Consider the following 20,600-nt stretch of genomic DNA (forward strand, 5'->3'; position numbering starts at 1 on the left):
CAATTTAAAAAAAGAGTTGAAATATTCCTAAGGAGCAAAGTTAAGAATTTTTCTATGTACTTTTCTCCCTCTCCCTGTTGGGCTAATTTAACATAATTTATAGCTTGCAGTAAAATCATGACATTTATGCACATTTTATTTTGTATCCCTCAATCTTCAAAGTGTTGATCAATCCAGAATTTCAGTTTTCTGGGCAGCTATTCCCCTTGAAAAACTGCCCATGGATTATGAACCACTGAACCAAGATCTGCATGAAAATGACATCGATCATATTCCATCAGGTCTTACTGTTTTGATGTGACAGCTGACATTGCTTCTTTATGTCCCCTCCCTACTTCTGCTATTATAGGGCATTGATGTACGAGATGCTCCGCTGAAGGAAACAAAGGTGACTAGTTCCAGAAGATTCATAGCTTCCTTTAATGTTGTGAATACCACCAAACGAGATGCTGGAAAGTACCGCTGCATGATTCGCACTGAAGGAGGTGTCGGGATATCAAACTATGCAGAACTGGTAGTTAAAGGTATTTAATGTGTTTTTATATCCTGCATTTAAGTCTTTTGAAATAGATATGTTAGATGGACTTTTTTTCATTATTTGCTTAAACTCAAACTTGTCTTATTTTTGAACAGTAGTTTGGTGACAGGTTATATTGACAGACTGCATTTTAAGTACAAATTTCGTACATGAGCAATATTTTTGAATAATGCATATTATTTATGTTCATTTTGTTACATACAATGCATTGAATGTGCTCTTGGCAAAGTCTTTTGCCAACTCTGTACATACAGATTACAACCTATAATTTTTTTAAGGAATTAAAATTTTTTACTGATATAAAATCACATAAAATGCAAATATTCACCAGCCAGGGTGTTTATAATAACAGAGTGGTTAATAAAATGAAACAGTGTCAGTATAAAAATGCTCCATCATATCACATGAGCCATATTGATAATACTGTGTTAACATTCATAACGTTCCAGTTAGACCCTATTACTATATTTTGTGTGCCACGAAAATTGAGTCATTATATTCAAGAGGGTTGGGAATGAGGGGAGAAAAAAGAGAGGGGAAATAAGTTTTCTTTAGCTTATTTAGTGCTGTTTTGTGGTCTGAGGAGTTTATAGTATTAAGCTGTAAAGGTAATTTTGGTCCCCAGACAATAATTGGACTTGTAGATGTGCCGTGTGGCATTTTTTAGGAAACTGTGGCAGGCCAGTGCTGGTTTTTCTAGGAGAACAAGATGACATCTTATTTAATTTTATTTGTTCGGTGATGGGGATGTAACCTAGGACTTCATGCATACTAAGCCTGTGCTCACTGAGGTATGCTTCCAGCCCTGGGCCTTTATTTTAAACTTTTGCTTTGCATTTCTTAAATATGAAATATAAAATTGATCTTCTAAGGAGAAGCCATTTCTTTGATCAGCAAATTCCCCTTTTAAGACAGAACTAGCTATGTGTATACAGGTCAAGGGTTTGCCCTCTCTGAGTATCTGTTTCCTTGTATATAGATAGCTATTATAATGTCACCTATCTTATAGGATAGGAGGATGAACTTCTAAAAGTATACTGCAGCACTTAGAACAGTGCACAAAGCTGGCACATGTAGGGCTGTAATGAGGAGGAAAAGTTCAGGGGTGTTCTTACTGTCTGAACCAGTAGACCAGTTGTTGTCATCTGGGAATGCATACCAGAACTCCCTTTCCACATTCAAAAAGGTATAATGCCTGCCCACCTCTCCTCTTGGGTCTCCTCCTGCCACACCCAGAAACAGAATCTCTTGGAGTATAATTTCTATTATAAAGCCTGCAGGTAGTTTGTATATGAGTTTTGTTGGGAGATCAATGTTGTGTGTAGTCATCATGCATGGCTTAGAAGACAGCACTGGCCTTATCAGAGCCTGTCCCTGAGAATTACCAGCAATGAAGGATATTCAGTAGAAGGAAGCACATGCCAAAACATCTACCTGAAGCCTAGCATGGTGGTGCACGCCTATAATCCCAGTGGCTCAGAAGGCTGAGGTAGGAAGATTGTGAATTTATAGCCAGCCTCAGCAATGGCAAGGTGCTAAGCAACTCTCCCAGTGAGACCCTGTCTCTAATAAAATACAAAATAGGACTAGGGATGTGGCTCAATGGTTGAGTGCCCCTGAGTTCAATCCCCAGTACCCCTCCACCACCCCATAAATCTACCTGAATCATATATGTTGCCACACCAGATTCTAAGTGTTTTGATTTGTAGTGAAACTTTAACTAGCCTTCCTGGGAAAACGTTTGGATTTAGGTTTAATATTTATAAAATTTATAATTTTTTAATAAAATATTTATAAAAATTATAAATTTATAAAATTCATCATTGCTGTACACACCCTAACCTTCTGAAGATTCTCTGGTGAGGGGGTCACAGTATAGAAAGTGGATAAATTTTACTGACAAATTCTATAGAATGGCCTAAGTCTTCCCATCATCACTGTTGTTATTTAACTTTGATCTTGGTTCAATTCTTTGTTATTAGTTTCACTTTTTGATTAATAGTTGCTCTCACATTTCACTGTGGTCCATGCTGTGTGGTTGATGCACCAATGGCAAATATGGTAGCCTCTTTAAAAATTGCCTCTTTGGAAAAGTTAATTTGTTGGGAGGTAAAAATAAATCAGAAATTTTTAGACTGCTAGAACAAACCTAGATATAAGGAATGTACACATTTGTGCTCCATGCTTTCCTATGGTAGCATCGCAGCTCATTGATAAAAATGTACTGGCACCAACTCCCACCTCTGCATGCTTCCTATGCCAGTGATGATAGGTTGGCATTTAGGTGGCACTCAAATCTGAATTTGTCTTTTCTCCCATTTATAATTTTATTGCCAAATTCTGTATATACTTCATAATAAAAATGAAATTATATGCCATTTTCTACTAGTTTAATGAAGTTATTTTCCTTGTGAGACAGTTACTTTAAAATACACAATAGCATTGTTAGGGCACTTACTTATAACACTTTTTGTATGTTATATAGAATTTGGAATGCTAACATTCTACACATGGGAAGAACTACAGTCTCAAGAGTTTATCATTTTCTTAAGATCACAGTCTGAGTTTGGTGACAGCCACCCAAATAAAGCCCAGACTCTTTTACTATAACTCTAGTATTTATTCATGTCTACCATTGCTTTTGGTAATCAAAACATAAAAATATTTCATATAATCTCCATAATGCATGCATATATGCACATATCAATATAAAGTTTAATTATATGATCTGTATATTTATATATGATTTATAGATCTCACATAATTAAATATGATATTGACATATGCATCAGACATTCATTTATATCAATTAGGTATATGTATGTGTGTGCTTTTGTGAGTACATTCTCTCATTACTGGTTTGATTTAGAATTAATTGTTTGGTGTCCTTTCTCTTGAATTAAACATTTAGCCAGGGGAAGTGGTGCATGCCTGCAGTCTTTGGTACTTAGGAGGATGAAGCTGTAGGATCATGAGTTTGACCCCAGCCTGGGATACATAGTGAGACCTTACCTTGGGGGAGAAGAAGAAGAAGCCTAAGAAGGTGGAGGAGGAGGAGGAAGAGAGGAGGAGGAGGAGGAAGGGAGGAGGAGGAGGGAGAAGGAGAAGGGAGGAGGAGATATTTTAAATTGTTTCTTATTAATGCCTATAGACTGAAACCTATTCTTCCTCCCTCATTCTCTTCCTTCATCTTTTTCCTTTTCTATGAAACTTTGTTCATAATTTAAATGGTTGTTGACTAATTCTTATGTTGATTCTTCCAGAAACCAAAAGTCCTTTTGAATGTCTGTCCTAGTTGTTTCCAGGTTATAGTACAGTGTTTCATTTGACTTAGCATGTGAGTTACTTTTCTCTGGACAAAAACACATTAAAGCCGTGTCAATTTTAGGATACTAGTAATAATATCCTAAATGAGTGGTACTACCTACATCTCTTTGTGAACTTATCCCTGGGTTGTATTTTGACTGGCAGTACAACAGTCCTTGAATATAATTAGCTCTTTCTGCTTGGCTATATGAATGCCTTAGGATGTATTATAAAAGGCCCATTTTATGTTTTGGTTCAAGGAATGGCCTAATGATATAAATTAATGTTAATTTTTAAAAATTAAGTTAGAACTGTTTGAAGCTCAAACTTTCAGTGTATAAGCTATAGTACAATGTTTTAGTACACTGACATCATAATTATAAAGAAAATTCACTGAAAATTTGATGTCTTTCTCTTTTTTAGTCATTCTAGTGAGCTACTTTATATTTATTTGATTTGGTGACAGCCACACAAATAAACCATAAAAATATTTCATAATATACACAAGAACAAGGACTTCCCGCCCCAATAAAAGGAACAGAGTTCTTAGTGCAAGCCTCAGAGGTACTTGTTGCCCTGAGTTCTTGTTCATCAGGAAACAAGACTATGATCAATTAGTGATGTCTGCTGTGTGAGAGGGTAGGAGAAATTGCAGCAAGCAACAGCATGTGCCAGTAACAGCCTGGAACATGTTTTATTTCACACACATTATATGACCAAAATGAGGACTTAAGTTCAAACACACACCAAAAAAGCACAGATCACCTGTGGGAATGATCTTGAGAACAATCACTAGATCTCATGTTTTTCTGAGATGACAACTCATGGAAGTAAAAATGTATTATTTTGTATAATGATCTTGCTCATCACATATGTCACTACTCACAGTGACATTCACTTACAAAATATCTTCATTTGAGTCCTGAGATCCATTCACCTAGCATCTGCCTAATAAGCTGGGGAAATTATTTAGGGTAAGATTGCTCATCTTTCTTCTCAGACAATGATGTAGGAAAACACAGCAGTCTCTGGTTATAAACAACAGAATAGACTTTCTCAGGTTGTATAGAGCATCTGCTATTGACTTCTTAAACTTTTATCAAGCTAGGTATAGCTTGTTCTTTGATTCAGAGATTTCCTTTCTATTCATTGCTTTAATAAGACTCATTACTAGAAATTCCCTGATAGTAGCAGCAGTGGACTTTATTATCCAGAATGCTCAATTCTCTGATAACTAAATGAATCCACTGTGATTTTTTTTTTGGGGGGGGGGATGAGTCATCCTAGAGATATGTTTATGATGAAATAAACTATACTTTCATTTTGTTTTTAAAATGATGCTATCTTGGGTATATTAATGTAGGAAGACTCAATGATGTAGAGAACTCTAGTACTTTCAGTGATTTAAAAATAATTCTCAATAAGGAAGTTCAGAGAGTTTTTACCTTCACTCTGATGTATGTGTAGCTGTTTGAGCAAAATGAGTTGTGTATTTAGAACGATTAGGGGCATATATACTTGAACAAGTTAGGTTTGTTTTGTTTCATTTTTAGACAGGGTATTCCTATGTTGCCCAGGCTGGTCTTGAACTCCTTGGCTCAAGTGATTCTTCCACCTCAGCCTGCCAAGTAGCTTCTACAAGTATGAGCCACCACACCCAGTTCAAGTTAGGTTTTATAGATGGGTTTTTTTTTTTTTTTTTTTTGGCAACTGGGAGCCTTATGGAAACATTTGTTAATGTACTTTTTCTCATTAACCTGAACAAAACTCTCCTCATCAGTTCATTCCTGAAATGTTGATGTCTTGTGTATTTTAATCATTGCCGCATGATGTTGTCTTTAAATACAAAAGACAGAAGCATCTGAAAGATGGCTCTCTGGTTTACCTTCCAGAACCTCCTGTTCCTATTGCCCCACCCCAGCTGGCCTCGGTGGGAGCAACCTACCTGTGGATACAGCTCAATGCCAACTCTATCAATGGGGATGGGCCCATTGTGGCCCGTGAGGTGGAGTATTGCACAGCCAGTGGGAGCTGGAATGATCGGCAGCCAGTGGATTCCACAAGTTATAAAATTGGGCACCTTGATCCAGATACAGAATATGAGATTAGTGTCCTCCTCACCAGGCCTGGGGAGGGTGGCACTGGATCTCCTGGGCCGGCTCTTCGGACAAGAACAAAGTGTGCTGGTGAGTATTAAGGAAATCTGCAATTAGTCATCTTGGTCTTTCTGTCTGCTAATGTTAGGGTTCATTGGGTGGCGCTTCTGCTTCCCTAGATATATCAGTAACTTTGTATGTGAATAAAATGTTCCTTCAGTCTAGAGTTCAGCAGGTTAACATCTTGTGAACTTGTGGGTTGATATCTTTCAGCTTTCCTCCATCTCTTCTTCCTATTTTCAGTGTACACCTTGCTCTGAGTACCATCCAATTCATACTAGAATGGTCCCTAAGGACACAGAAACTGTCTACTTCAATGATGTCTGCTAATGAGTCAGACCCTCTTTTTGTGGTTCCTTTGTATTGTGTTCATGGCTGATGTGCTTTTAACCTGTGGGGTCTTAGTAATAATATGGATTCCATTGTAGATAAGAAAAGCTGTGGGTTTATTTTAAGAATTATTTTTTTTCACAATTTAGGGTAAGATTGCTTGTCTTTCTTCTCAGACAATGATTTAGGAAAACACAGCAGTACTTTTATTCTATTTATTTTTATGTGGTGCCGTGGATCAAATCCAGAGCCTCACACTTGCTAGGCATGTGCTTTTCTGCTGAGCTACAGCCCATGGAAAGCTATATTTTATTAATGGATATCTGATAGAGGGCATCTGGCCAGTGACTGGCAACCCATATGTAACATGAGCAGGAATGGTTTGTGGGTTTCATGCAGTTTTTGAGTTCTTTGAATGCAGAGTCCTAATTATATAAACCTATTCTGCAACTTAAACAAAAGTAGGATTAATGAAGAGGGAATGTAATATGTTATAGAAATTGGAACCTAAAGGACACTCCCGTTAGATAGAGATTACAAGGGCTATTTTTGTATGGTGACTCTTTGGTAGGAAGATAAATAACATGTTGAGTTCCTACAGTGCACTTGTATGGTGGACATGAAGAGTCCTTGTATTGATGTGTCTGAGAGGAGGAAATTTTGTGAAGTTTTATGGAGTTAGTTAATTCTTCACATAGCATTAATTAAAAAGTTAAGTAAGTTTTGTTTTTAAATTTAAAAGTACAGTTGGCCCTGTGCATCCATAGGTTCTACATTCATGAATTCAACTACCATTGGTTTGAAAGTATTCAGAAAAAATAAATTGTGTATATACTGAACATTTATAAATTTTTTCTCTTATCAGTATTCCCTAAATAGTATAGCATAAATTATTATTTTGTGACATTTACATTATATTATAAGTAGTATTCCCTAAATAGTATAGCATAAATTATTATTTTGTGACATTTATATTATATTATAAGTAATTGAGAGATAATGTTATGGATATGGGAGGCTTTGAGTAGGTTATATGCAGATACTACATTTTATATTAACAATTCTGGCATTGGAGGATTTTGTTGTATTAGGAGATCCTGGAATCTTTAACAGTCCTAGCTGTTACATTATTTTCTATGTAATTTGGATTATGACATTTCTATAAATTTAATACTTATGGGGAAAATTCTTTTTTTGTGAGAAAGATTTGTGTTAGAAGAGGGAACAGGTACTTTGTCCCTCCAGGGAGTCATGACCTTTTCTAGCAGCTTCTGTATTGGGCTGTTTATACCACTTGCCTCTGTTCCTTGATTCTGTGTTCTCATAGTATCATCCACACTGGGATATTAAATGCTCTGAGATACCATCTCCAGTGAGAATGGCAGTTATCAAGAATGTAAGCAACAATAAATGTTGGTGAAGATGGGGGTGGGGGAAAGGTACACTTACACATTTCTGGTAGGGCTGCAAATTGATACAACCACTATAGAAGGCACTATGGAGATTCCTCAAAAAAACTAGGAATGGGACCACCATTGGACCCAGTTATGCCACTCCCTAGTACCTATCCAAAGGATTTAAAATCAGTATACTATGGTGACACAGCCACTTCAATGTTTATAGCAGATCAATTCACAATAGCTAAACTATGGAACCAACCTGGGTGCCCTTCAGCAGATGAGTAGATAAAGAAAATGTAGTATATACACAATGGATTATTACTCACACATAAAGAAGACTGACTTTATGACTTTGCCAGCAAATGGATGGCACTGGAGACTATTAGGCCATGTGAAATAAGCCAGTCCCAATAACCCAAAGGTTGAATGTTTTCTCTGATACGTGGAAGCTAACCTACAATAAATGGGGAATGAGGGGAAGATTAGAAGTTCAGTAGATTAGACAATGGGGAATTGAAAGAAAGAAGAGGGGATAGGAAAAGAAGAGACAGTGGAATGAATCCAACGTAATTCTCCCATGTATGTATATGAAAATAACACAGTGAAACCCACCATCATGTATATCTGCAATAATGGGATCCTAACTAGAATAAGATATATTCCATAATTTTATAATTATATCAAAATGGATTCTGCTATAATGTGTTTAGTGGTTCTAAAAGGGAAGGAGGTTTTTTTTCTTTGTGCATGACTCGCTTTATTAATTTGTATATTCTTTTATTTTTAGTTCTTGTGTAATTTATTAAAAAGATTATGTTCTTAAAATTTTTGGTGTGTATTAATTATACAGAATAGTTGGTTGCTTTATGACTTATTCATTCATACATAGAAACATAATTTTTATCATGCAATGAACTCTATGAATTGGGGACTAGCACATCAATAAATGAAATAGCAATTGAAAATATATGTGCAGAATGATTTTCTTATAGCAGTGAATGGATTTTTTTAGAAAAGTATTGAAGAAAATATCAAAATATTTTTCTGGCTTAAGATGTACTGATTTTTATTTTCATCAGAACTTTCTGTACTTTCTTCCATAAATCAAGAACAAATTGCATTTTCAATCACTTCTTCACTTCTTCCTTTTAGGTGAATTTATAGTTGGTCAGCTGTGGTGCCTTCTTTGTGGCTCTAGAAACTACTGGGAAAGGAGTTTTCTAATTCTTTCCTGGGCCTCCCCCCAAAACCTTGTCATCTCATTTCTCTCTCACTTAGTTGAGGAAATTTCTTCAAATTTGTGAAATATTTTCTTGTATTTTAATCTGTTATAATACAAACAATATCTTACATAACATTGCCTTATGATTTTACAATATACAAATTGCTTTCAAATTGTTATTTATTTGGCATTTGCCTCATGAGATCTTCATGGCAGATACGTGAGTCCCCCATCATAACTGAAGAAATTGAAGTCCTTGTAGACTCCTGTACACCTCAGTATGCTCCAGAGAAATACCTTTAGTATTGATTTAAGGAATCCCATTTGGAACACGGCAGTATATGATTTCTCTTTCTCTCTAAAAGAAGTTATAATTTCATTGTCTAGATTGGAGAAAGAATAATTCATCTCTTTTTAGTCACTGGCAGCCCCATTACTTAATGCGTCTAGTTCTGCCCTTTCTTCCATGTATTTGTCTTCTCTCTAGATTGTGAACATTTAACTACAGACACATTGTCATATATATATTTCCCCTGATTTTAAGTCCTTTGATGCAACTGCATGATGTGTAAATGTATAGCTCTCAAAGAGACAGAGTTCCTTTTGTAATAGATTGGCAGTCTCCCTTTGAAGAAATGGAAGCCAATTTTGAATTGGTATCTGCCCGCCAACATTGTGCCTTAAAGGATTCAGCGTCACCTAAGTGAGAAAACCTAGTGACAAAGCACCCTTCTAATGTTCACAACCTGCACTTGACACTATTCATGCTGCATGTCCCTAAGTGTCAAGCACTGACATAGGATATTTTTGAAAAAACTGCAATTGAGCAAGCGAACCTTAAAAAACAGAGGAAAGTATTCTAGGTGAAAGTGTCACAGTTAGAAATAAGTTGGGGAGGCAAGTTAGGTGGGTGCAGAAACTGAAGTCAAATGAGACTTCTTACTGCTAGAAGAAAGACAGTGCAACCTTTCTTGACCTGAGACTTTTGAGAAAATTTGCAGATTGGTGATTGCTATTGGTGATCCTTGTGGACTTGTAGAAAGCAGGACTAAGAGGAAAGAAGACAGATGCTATAAACTGGAAACTTTGATATTCATCCCAAACTGTTGCTCAGATGGTTCGTGAGCATTTATAGGGTTTATACAGAGCAAGTCAGGGATCTCATAACCCTGAGAGACTACAAGGCTTTCACAGTAGTAGATAGAAACTCTGTTTACCAGGCTCTAACAGTGGATGAATCTAATAGATGAGAAGCAGAAGGAATAGTGCAAATTTATCCTGCATGGTTTGAACAGCCAAATTGGTGCAGAATCAAGCTAATATAATTTATGATCAGCATATCTGAAGAAGACATTGAAGATTTGGCTTAAATGCATATGAATCTTTAATATAATTCATATTAAATTAATCACTATACAATGCTATTCCCCCACCCCCAAAAAACCACTAGAATCTTAGGTTGCATTAGGTTGCAAAATTCCCATTTTGAATGAGGTGACCCAGTTGGATGGGCTCCCATAATTATAGTATTTATTTCTGGTCCCTGGACTTGTAGACACGCAGAACAACACGCAGAACTTGTGCTAGGGGAACACAACTGAAGTCAGTAAGATGTTGTGGAATATTATTCAACCAATGAGAGATGGTGGATAGAACTAAGAAAAGGGATGTAGGAGGTGGGGATAGGGATCAGTCATAAAATAGTGAGTTTTGGGGGGCTTATTTGTTTAGTCTGAAGAAAGTGACGTCTACAGTCAAAAGGATTGAACTGGTTAACCTGGATGACCTCTTCAGAATGAATCTTCTGTGATTCATTCATTGTCCTCTTTCTCATGAACTGATCCATTGCATATTTCCACTCTCAAAGTCTTTCAGTTTCCCTTCAGTTTTCTCCTTGTCCAGATACACCCTAATTATGCTTATCAAGTACTTCTTTGTAGGCTGTGGAGGTCTCTGATGATCTTTCCAGAAATCTGAGCAGAGGGGGAGAAATGTTTAATTTTTTTATGGCTGCATAGCTTACATTTGGAGGTCTGACTGGGACTCTTTTGAGATTTGCTGCCTGATTTTCATGTGGAATACCACTTCATTGATGAAACACCTTTAGTGGGAACTAAAGCATGTCATATATCCATAGTTTGACTGTGAAGCCTTAACTAGCCAGGGCATATCAGGAGCCTAGACCAGAGCCTTAAATATAGTGAGTGGTCAAGTAACATGAACTTCCAATTAAAATTTTAGTTACCTTTTAATATTTTCATTCAAAGGAATTTGACATTAACAATTCATTTTCATTACCCCTAGTCTTTTAGAAATATTACTTATCTTGGCAATGTATAAATTTGAGAACCACTGTCTTTGTATTTTTGAGCTCATAGAATGAATAATGGAGCATTGTGTTCTTGATAGACATCATCTTTCATCTCCTAAACCTGTTTGTTTTAACCAAGCTGTTTGCTTTCATTTCTGTGCTGCATCAGTAAGACCTGTACTATCATGTCTTTTGTGACACCTGTGAAACTGTTTAGCTTCTTGTATGAAAAATAGCAAGATCACCATTTATTACCTGCCCTGGGTCGCTGTTATTGATTTTTCTGTGTGGCTTATAGATGCAATCTCATTACCTGGTTAGCTTTCTGCAAGAATTGTATTGTGGCACACTTCCAGAGTGCTTGCTGTTTATGCTTCTGAAAATGATTTCCAAATACATACCCAGCCTCTTCCTGCCAGAGCTTGATCCCATCATTTAGCTTCTCTGATTCCGCATCTGTATCTCTAAAATAGGGGTAGAAGCACCTCTGTATCAGAGGTGTTTTTGAAGATCAGGTTAGATCTTAACTGTAAAGGAATTTTAAAAATACTAAAATGCTCTGCTTGTGTGGGTTATGTTAGAAAATAATTATAGTCAGGAGTTAGCTTCATGATTTATATATACATTCAGTTATTTCCCAGCTGTGGAGCTCAGCTATAGTTGGGTAACTTCAGAGAGTTCAACATCCAGTTAAGCAAAATGCAATTTAGTTTGTGATTTCTATTATATCTTATATTCTTATAATTATACACAGCCTGTATATCCTAAGCCATTAAGTAGTTGCTCCTTAAAATAGAAAAATGGATAATATAGTTAGATTCATTTTCACAATGCATTTTTATGTGTTTTATTTGGGGATATTACTTTTTATGAATCCTAGAGATCAGTTAAGTGTGGTTAAGCGACCTGCTAATAATTAGTCCCAGAAGTTATAGAAGATTGTTGATAACTAATGATAGAAGAGTTAAGATTGGTAAGAGTGGGGAAAAAAACAACTCAAAAGTGTTCCTTAGAATTAATATAACTAAACATCTTAGCAGAAAAAATGATCATACCTTTTTCTAGAAAATATTCATAAGATATTTATTTGAGTTCTAGGCACAGTTCCAAGCCCTCAAGCTAGACTGACAGGACAAGATTTCTGCCTTCAGGGCTGGGGATGTTGCTCAGTGGTAGAACACTTGCCTAGCATGCACAAGGCCCTGGGTTTGATTCCCAGTATCAGGGAAAAAAGAGATTTCTGCCTTTCAGAGCTTATATATTTGGAGGTATTAGAAGAAAGGAGGTAATAGGCAATATATAAATAGGTAGATACCTATACACATGTAACTACACATGCACACATGAATAAACAAGGTAAAGTGAAAGGTAGTGATGATAAATGCAATGAAGAAAAATATAGGAATAGAGTATTTTTTTCTCTTGTGGTAAAATGCACATAACATAAACTCACCATCGTGTCCAGTTCTAAGTGTGCTGTTCAGTTATGTTGAATTCATTGAATCAAGTTCCCAAACTTTTTCATCTTCCTAAACTGAAATGCTATACCCATTAAAATGAACCCTCTCCTCCCTACTCACAGTCCCTGGCAGCCACCAGTCTACTTCTTTTCCCTCTGAATTTGACTCCTTTAGATACCTCATGCAAGTGGGATCAGAGTTTGGTGTTCTAGGTTCATCCTCCACATAGTGTATGTGACTTCACTTTTTGGTTCCTGTGATCATGGTACTATGTGTACCTATTTCACATAATTTTCTGGAAGTTCTTTTGGGGATGTTAAGTACTGCCTTAGGATTTTAATTAAACTAATTATTCATAAATTTAAAAGATACAGCTTTATGACTTGGGGAAACTTTTACTATTAATTTTGTACCATGGTGCTTGTAAGTGCTGAGTCAAAGGGCATGGTGCAGAAGTGGCATCCATGTCCAGCCTTCTGTGCATCAAGAAGGGTCATGTAGAAAAGGCAAGAGTATTGTTATAAATTATCAGGCTTTTATACTAATAGGGTGGGTACTTTTTTTACTCTAATTTGTTATATATGGCAGAAGAATGCATTACAATTCATATTACACATACAGAGTACAATTTTTCATATCTCTGGTTGTACACAAAGTAGAGTCACACCATTTGTGTCTTCATACATGTACTTAGGGTAATGATGACCATCTTATTCCACCATCTTTCCTAAACCCATGTCTCCCCTTTACAATTCACAATAGCTAAATTGTGGAACCATCCTAGATGCTCATCAGTTGATGACTGGATAAAGAAAATGTGGTATATATATACAAAATGGAATACTATTCAGCATTAAAAGAGAATAAAATGCTAAGTGAAGTTAGCCAATCCCCCCAAACCAAATGCCAAATATTTTCTCTGATATAAGGATGCTGATTCATAATGGGGTTGGGGGCATGGAGAATGGGAGGATTAGACGAACTCTAGATAGAGGGTGGATACATTTTTATATCCATATATACCTAGTTATAGCCTTCTATGTAATTTCCATGATATCTTTGAATATGTATTACATTAAAATTCCTCTTTTCGTTACATGAAGTGGTAGCTATATCTTCTCTGCAGTGTTATTAGTGACACAAAATATTAGACCTATTTTTCACTATTTACGGTCATTTCAGCTTTCAGTGTTCTTTGTTCTCTGGAAGTCTGCATAACCCACAGTGTACATTTTCATGTATCTCTGCTCTTTTTGAAGACAACTTGAACACATGTACTTGGGTGCCTATCTTGTGACCTTGACATGTCCTTTGATCAGTAAGCATACATGAGCAAGGGATCAGAGGCCCTTCAGGGTAGGACCCAGCATTCTGACTGTGGGAAGTTTTTACTAATCACAAGTTCAAAGTCCTATGATTTCTTTAAGATCTACTTTGAGATCATTGCAGTGTGATTTATGTAGTGGCACACTCTATCATACCAGGACCAGTCTAAATGTCATGAGATTTGGGTTAAATTGATTTGAAATATCAATTCACTGTGTTTTCCTAACTATAACACCAGACCAACTCATTTTAAATATATCTGAATGAAATTCTCATATGGGAAGTGAGTAGTAATGGGATTCATGGCAAAGGGATGTTAGGTGAAGCCCTACCTGCATGATATCAGAATTCGACTAAAGACTGATCTCTGCTTCTGTTTCTTAGTTCCTTCTTATTGGGGGGAAATGAGTATTCTGTTTGGAATGAGCCTGATCTTCACTGAAGCCCTGCCAGGGATTACTTTTTCTAAAAGGATAGCCAAATCTGTTTTTTCTACACCATATTGTCACCAACATCACGAATTTGGACCTACATTACTGATCCCTGGGAACTCAGGGGCAGGTGGAAGCTGATCTAATAATGACTGTTATTCTGAATGAACAAAGACCAATGAACTACTTGAAGAGAACATAATTTACTTTTAATTTAAGTTTATTTACAAGGGGAAAAAATTAAAAGTATTCTAATTCTCAAATAGTTCTGCCAAAGGGCAGCATATTTTTAATGCATTTCTAACACATTAAACCATTAAGAACCTTTTAAAATTATCAACATTAAAAGGGCATTAAAAATATCTTCCCTATCTTTACTGCCATTGTAAACACTTTGCTTTGGATTACATTGCATGGTGGATAAGACAGGAATGTATTATACATGCAGTACCATTTTTGTTAAAAATACATCTTGCCCTTCCTTATGGGTCTTCATGCCTCAGAGGTATTATAACTGATTCCTAAATCTCCAGTCCTGCTGCTTTTTAGCATTGATTTAGTACCCTCTCTGCATCTGAACACCAGGGCAATGGCAGTGCAGGAATAGAATGGAACTACATGAGCAGTTCTTTAGAAGAGGTTTGGAAGGCCCTTGAAAAAGTATGGACAGATGGAATTGGTTGTTCTTGGAGTTATCGTGCAGAGATTCTTAAAGCGCTATGATAGTTCTCTGGAAGGCATCAAGCAGGCCTCTTGGCTGTGAAAAATGAGCATACTAACTGTTCCTCTTAGCTTCCTCTAAGCTTGTGTTTGAACTCTTTGTAGAGAGCTTCCTGTGTAGCTTTGAATAAACTGAAGAGGTAGAGAAAACTAAGAGCCAAAGCTGGGGATTGCCAGTTGGTGGCCTGGGGCCAATTCCAGCTCTCTCTCTCTTTCTGATGGGCCATCTGAGACAGAGAAAACTCACAAAACCCTTCCAGGCCACATTTTATGCATCTGTCAGGGGCTTGACCAGATTCCTTGTTCCAGAGTTCTGATTCCATCAACCTGTGGGAAATCACCATTGTTATTAGTACTGGACCCTTACTGAGCACCAGTTTACAGCATGTGGCCCTAAGGCCACTGGAGTGTTTGAGGATCCCTCTACTTCCTATAACAGTATCTTCTAGAAAAAGGAAGACACTTAATCTCCTTTAGAGACCCTGGGCCACCTAAATCTTTCCAAAACTGTCTTACAGATTTAGTAGGGGAAAAAGCATTGATAATTGAATGACTAATTTTTTTTATTAGAACAAATGCCTTAGTTCTTTATTCCATTTATGATGCAGTGGGATTGTATTTTGTGGTCTCTGTGTTAGCATTTATAATACACAAGGGTCGCATGCATAATCAATCTGTACTGCATGTTTTTGTTGTCCTATAGGACTTGGAGAATTTTAACTTATCACCAAGGCTGATAATTTTCTCACTGCCTCTATGAACATTCGGAAAGAGTGAGTGTTCCATTAACTTCTTTATCTTTATAGTCTTGACTGACTCTGGCAAGTGATGCATCTGACACTGACAGCTAAAAATTCTCAACATATTACTGAGCCATCCTGAACTTACATTTCCCAATACTTTTAGTCAGCTTCCTGCCAATACCAGCATCTTCCCTCCTAAAATGCTGGAAAATCAGATCTGCTAATGTGTGAAAACTGGTTTACAGAGTATCTTGATCAACTGGTACCTTCTAAATCCCATGAAAACTTGTTGTCAAACTCCAATAGGTTAATAAAATTAATTTTTCTTATAATTGGGGATATGTACTGCTCTGGTAAAATCTTCTATTAGGACTTTTAAGTCCAATGGGTTGATTTCACTTGACACACCCACTTCAGTTGCAGTTCACTTGAAGAGAAACAAAACAAAACAAAAGAACCTATATGAACTCAAGCTAGTTCCAAAAAGTGATCACACATTCACTGGATCCTGAGAGAACTTTTTGCTTTTGTTCTTTCCAGTGTTGTCAGGCTTGAAAACAGCATAATGACCCAGTGTCACTTTGCAGGATGACAGAGAAAATAGAATAACTGTGAAGGCTTTATTCACAGGTGAGATGTTGTCATGGTAGTGTATATGCTGCAGTTATTAGTGATGCCATGAGTATTGGTGCACTTTAAACCCTTTGGAGGGCACTCGCCCAATCTTAAATACTTCTAAGTTCACATAGAACAGACAAACCTGGGTAAGGACAATTTAGTTTAAAGCATTATGGCTGAGGAATCCTGTAGGCCTGTTTTCCCTTTTGCTCATTTATGCACAGGTCTCAGAAAGTAGAGAATCCTTGCTAAGTGAGGATGGAGACTCAGTCCTGATGCCACAGATCTAAGACACTGAAGCACACAATAAAATCTCAGAAGGAGGGCTGATTCTCAGCCACATCTATCTGCGTCTTGTGCCCCTGACCCAAGAGCAGAAAGAACTCCTCTCAGAATATCTTAGTCTTCTGAACCCTGTAGTCTTCTGTTCACTCATTCTTCACTTCCCAGGCATGTTATGTGCTGTGCTTGATCTCTATAGAATGGAGGAGTACTGCCAAAACCAGTGTTACGCATGGGGAAATGAGTTTTGCCTGTGACCGCGTATGTCGCATGCTCTGTTCATTCTCCCTGTAGCACACCGAACTTCACTCTCTTCTTATCAAATCAACTCTGAGCTTCATGTGGGTACAAAAACCATTTGAACATTTTTTTTGTGTGGCATTCGGCTTTCCATTAGAACTCACCTGCTTCATCTTTTAAAAACCGAAGGACAATGCTGCTTGGGATTTTAAAAATTAAATTAATGAAAAGAAAAATAAATGAAAGCTAAAACCGGTACAGCAATAACAAGAGATTATAAAAGCTTGATGACATGTCAAAATTGTAGTTTATGAGGGTTAACAATGTTTCTTTTGTTTGTGCAACTTTTTTTTTATAAATTAATTTTAAGAATATAAAGAATCGATAATTATGTTACCTATTAGAATAAATTAGAAGTGAAGAGAAAGCTTTAAAATGAATAATGCATATAAATGAAATTAAAGCTACAAATACAAGAAATTTTATTAGAAAATATGGTTATACCAGTTATTAAAATAAGAAAGATAATAGAACTCTTTGATACCAAAATTGCTGGTCTTCCATCCATGTTATTACCATTGTAGAATGAGTAATACAAGTAATATAACTATTCAAGTGATATATTTCTATTGACCAAATAGCAACATTTCTTTCTAATAGATCTAGACCAGTAGCTGTAGACACATATTTATAGTAGACATTGAAAATCACTTCTAGCATGAATTATTATTAGAACAGATGTGTCAAAATATATTTCTGTTATACATTTTGTCTTTCTATTCACAACTCTTTAGCTAGACTGTATTCTTCTAAGTTCATGAATCCATCATCAATAACATTCTATTTGTTAATGTTTATTTCTTCTTAGTAGTCTACTTTAATTACTGAAGTCATAGATGCCATATAAAATGCAAAAATTAAACAAATATAGGATGAAGAAACTAATCAAGTACTTTATTTTCCTTTTGGCTCCTTCTGAGGGGTAATTATTGTCAGTACTTGTATTGTTCAGCTTTTCATCACTGAAACAAAAGCCTGAGACAAACCAACTTATTAGGAGAAAAGGTTTAATTTGAGTCATTGTTTTGAAGGTTTTAGCCCATGATCAAGTGGCCCCATCATGTTTTGCACATGGTAAGGCAGCTCATCATGGAAGGGGCACATCCTAGAGTAGAACCATTCACCTCACATCCAGGGTCAAGACAAACAAACAAACAGATGAATAAGGGATATCACTATTCCCAATTAAGGCACATTCCCAATGACTAGAAGACCTGGTGCTAGTCCCTACCTCTTAAAGCTTCCACCACCTCCCAATAGTGCCAAGCTGAGGACCAAACCTTTAATATACAGGCATTTGGAGAACATTCCAGAAATTATGACAGCTCTCCCTATGCCCATTTAGACATATAGATATCAATATATGTCTCTGGTCCCTTCCCTACTGATCTGATTCTAACAAAATAGGACCATACAGTATATGTCATCTGCATCTTGCTTTCATGTCTTTCAGTATTCTCTGAATGTGTCTCTGTTTGTAAGAGTTTAATGCAATATATGTATGTAGATTTAGCTCAGTTTTACTAGTAATTCATGAAATGTGAATACTTTCATTTACTCACTCCTTTTTAAAAAATATTTATTTTTTAGTTGTAGTTGGGCACAATACTTTATTTTATATATTTATCTTATGTGGTGCTAAGGATCGAACCCAGGGCCTCAGATGTGCTAGGCAAGCTACTCTACCACTGAGCCACAACCTCAGCCCCTACTCAGTCCTTTTTTGATGGATAGTCAGATGATTGATGTTCACTATTAAAAGGAATATTTCAATAAATACCCATAAATATAGCTTTTTACTTTCAAATATTTTTATTTTGGTAGATTATGGTTTTATGACAGAATTGCTGGATCAAGGATACATGCATTTAGGAGTTTAGTAGATGCTACAAGATTATATTCTGGAAGGTTCTATCAAGTTTTACTTTGCTAGCATGATGTGAGTGTGTTAGTTTTCAAACATGATTTTTGGCCATCGACTCTTAATCTTTTAAAATATTTTTTATCAGATTATTGGTGTGAAGATGGTATGTCGTTGTTTTAATTTGAACTTCACTATTTCCATGCATGTTATTCTCCATCAGTTTGCCCATTTCTATACTGGTGGTGCTGTTCTAATTTTTTTGTTTCTTTCCACTTGGTAGGGGATTTATATAGGAAGGTTATGAACCATTCATCTGTCTTGTTTTCTAACTAGTTTCCTTATTCTACCATTTGCTTTTGATTCTACTTATGTTTTACTTTGTCATTACAGAATAATCTTTGTACTCTATATACTTAAATCTGTCAATCATAACCTTAAGAGTGTGTGTGTGAGTGTGAGTGTGTGTGAGTGTGAGTGTGTGTGTGAGTGTGTGTGTGTGTGTGTATATGAAAAAGTATCATGGACATTTAAAATCATCTAAACATGAAATTCGTCTACATAAATTTCCAGATATGCAGTTTGTTAAGTAAACCATTTTTTTCCTAATGTCTTTTAACTTCTTAGTCTTATTTTTGGAGTTATTTTTCTAATTTAATTGGACTTATTTTGAACTCTACTTTTATACTTGGATGTTAAATGAATGAAATTCTGGTCAAAAAGATCCAAAGGAGGACTATGAGGCTTGGGGCTTTCTAGGAAAGCTTTTATTTTGTCTTAATGATGTTCAAGGACAATGGTCCCTTCTCACCTCTGGATGTTGTATGATGCAGTATGTAGGGATGCACCAGGTAACCAGCTGAAGTGACATGACAGCTCCTGTGGAAGCAGAGAAGACGTGTATGAGTGCAGATGCCCTCCATGCCTTATTTGGTTTGCTTCATTTTTTTATTGCTCTAGTCAACAATTTTTGTTGAGAATCTTATTTGACAGGTGGTTTCCTAGGCTTTGAGGATGCAGTGGTAGATAAAACACATGAGTTCCCCACCCTCATGGACATAGCTTTTGAAATCATCCAGTTCTCCGTTGATTTGCAGTGTGTATACATGTTTACATGAGGCAAAGCTCACAGGGATTCCCAGATGAGTTGTGGGGAGTAAGGCCTAATAAACATTAGGGCAGCCTGGAACTTTACAAATAATTATTTTTAATCAGTATGTTTGGGTTGCAGGTAATATGTACTCAGCTCAAATAGACTAATGAGGAAGGAATTGTATTAACTTGTATTGACAGGAAACCCACTTAGACTATGCCTCACTTCAGGGATTGTTCATTTTGTGTTTCAGGAATATGACTAGGGGACATGGGTTCTCTCAAGATCTCTGCTCCACTGCTTTCCTCACAGGGCTCTTCTTGTCACCTCTTCATGGTGACAATGTGACCTTCATAAGCAACTAGGGAATTGTGTTTTGTTTACACCCAGTAGAAAGGAGATAAAAATGTTTCCCCCAATGTGGAGTATAATTTTCCTTTTTAGCATTTTAAGCCAATGCAAGACTAATAATAATAACAAGAAAATTACATAAACTTTTTGAC

The 20,600-nt window shown here is 36.4% G+C and overlaps 1 protein-coding gene across 7 annotated transcripts in view; it reads left to right on the forward strand.

Annotated features, from left to right (window-relative positions):
* The window catches only part of Ptprm (protein tyrosine phosphatase receptor type M), a 788,264-nt gene that overhangs the window by 353,576 nt on the left and 414,088 nt on the right, over nucleotides 1–20,600 (forward strand). For all 7 annotated transcript variants that reach the window (XM_077792334.1, XM_026408885.2, XM_026408886.2 and 4 more), the window contains exons 6-7: nucleotides 350–524; nucleotides 5,737–6,030. In XM_077792334.1, coding sequence (XP_077648460.1) covers nucleotides 350–524; nucleotides 5,737–6,030 — 469 coding nt within the window. The remainder of the gene's footprint in view (nucleotides 1–349; nucleotides 525–5,736; nucleotides 6,031–20,600) is intronic.

This window comes from Urocitellus parryii, chromosome 13 (genome assembly GCF_045843805.1).
Source record: "Urocitellus parryii isolate mUroPar1 chromosome 13, mUroPar1.hap1, whole genome shotgun sequence".
Taxonomy (NCBI): domain Eukaryota; kingdom Metazoa; phylum Chordata; class Mammalia; order Rodentia; family Sciuridae; genus Urocitellus; species Urocitellus parryii.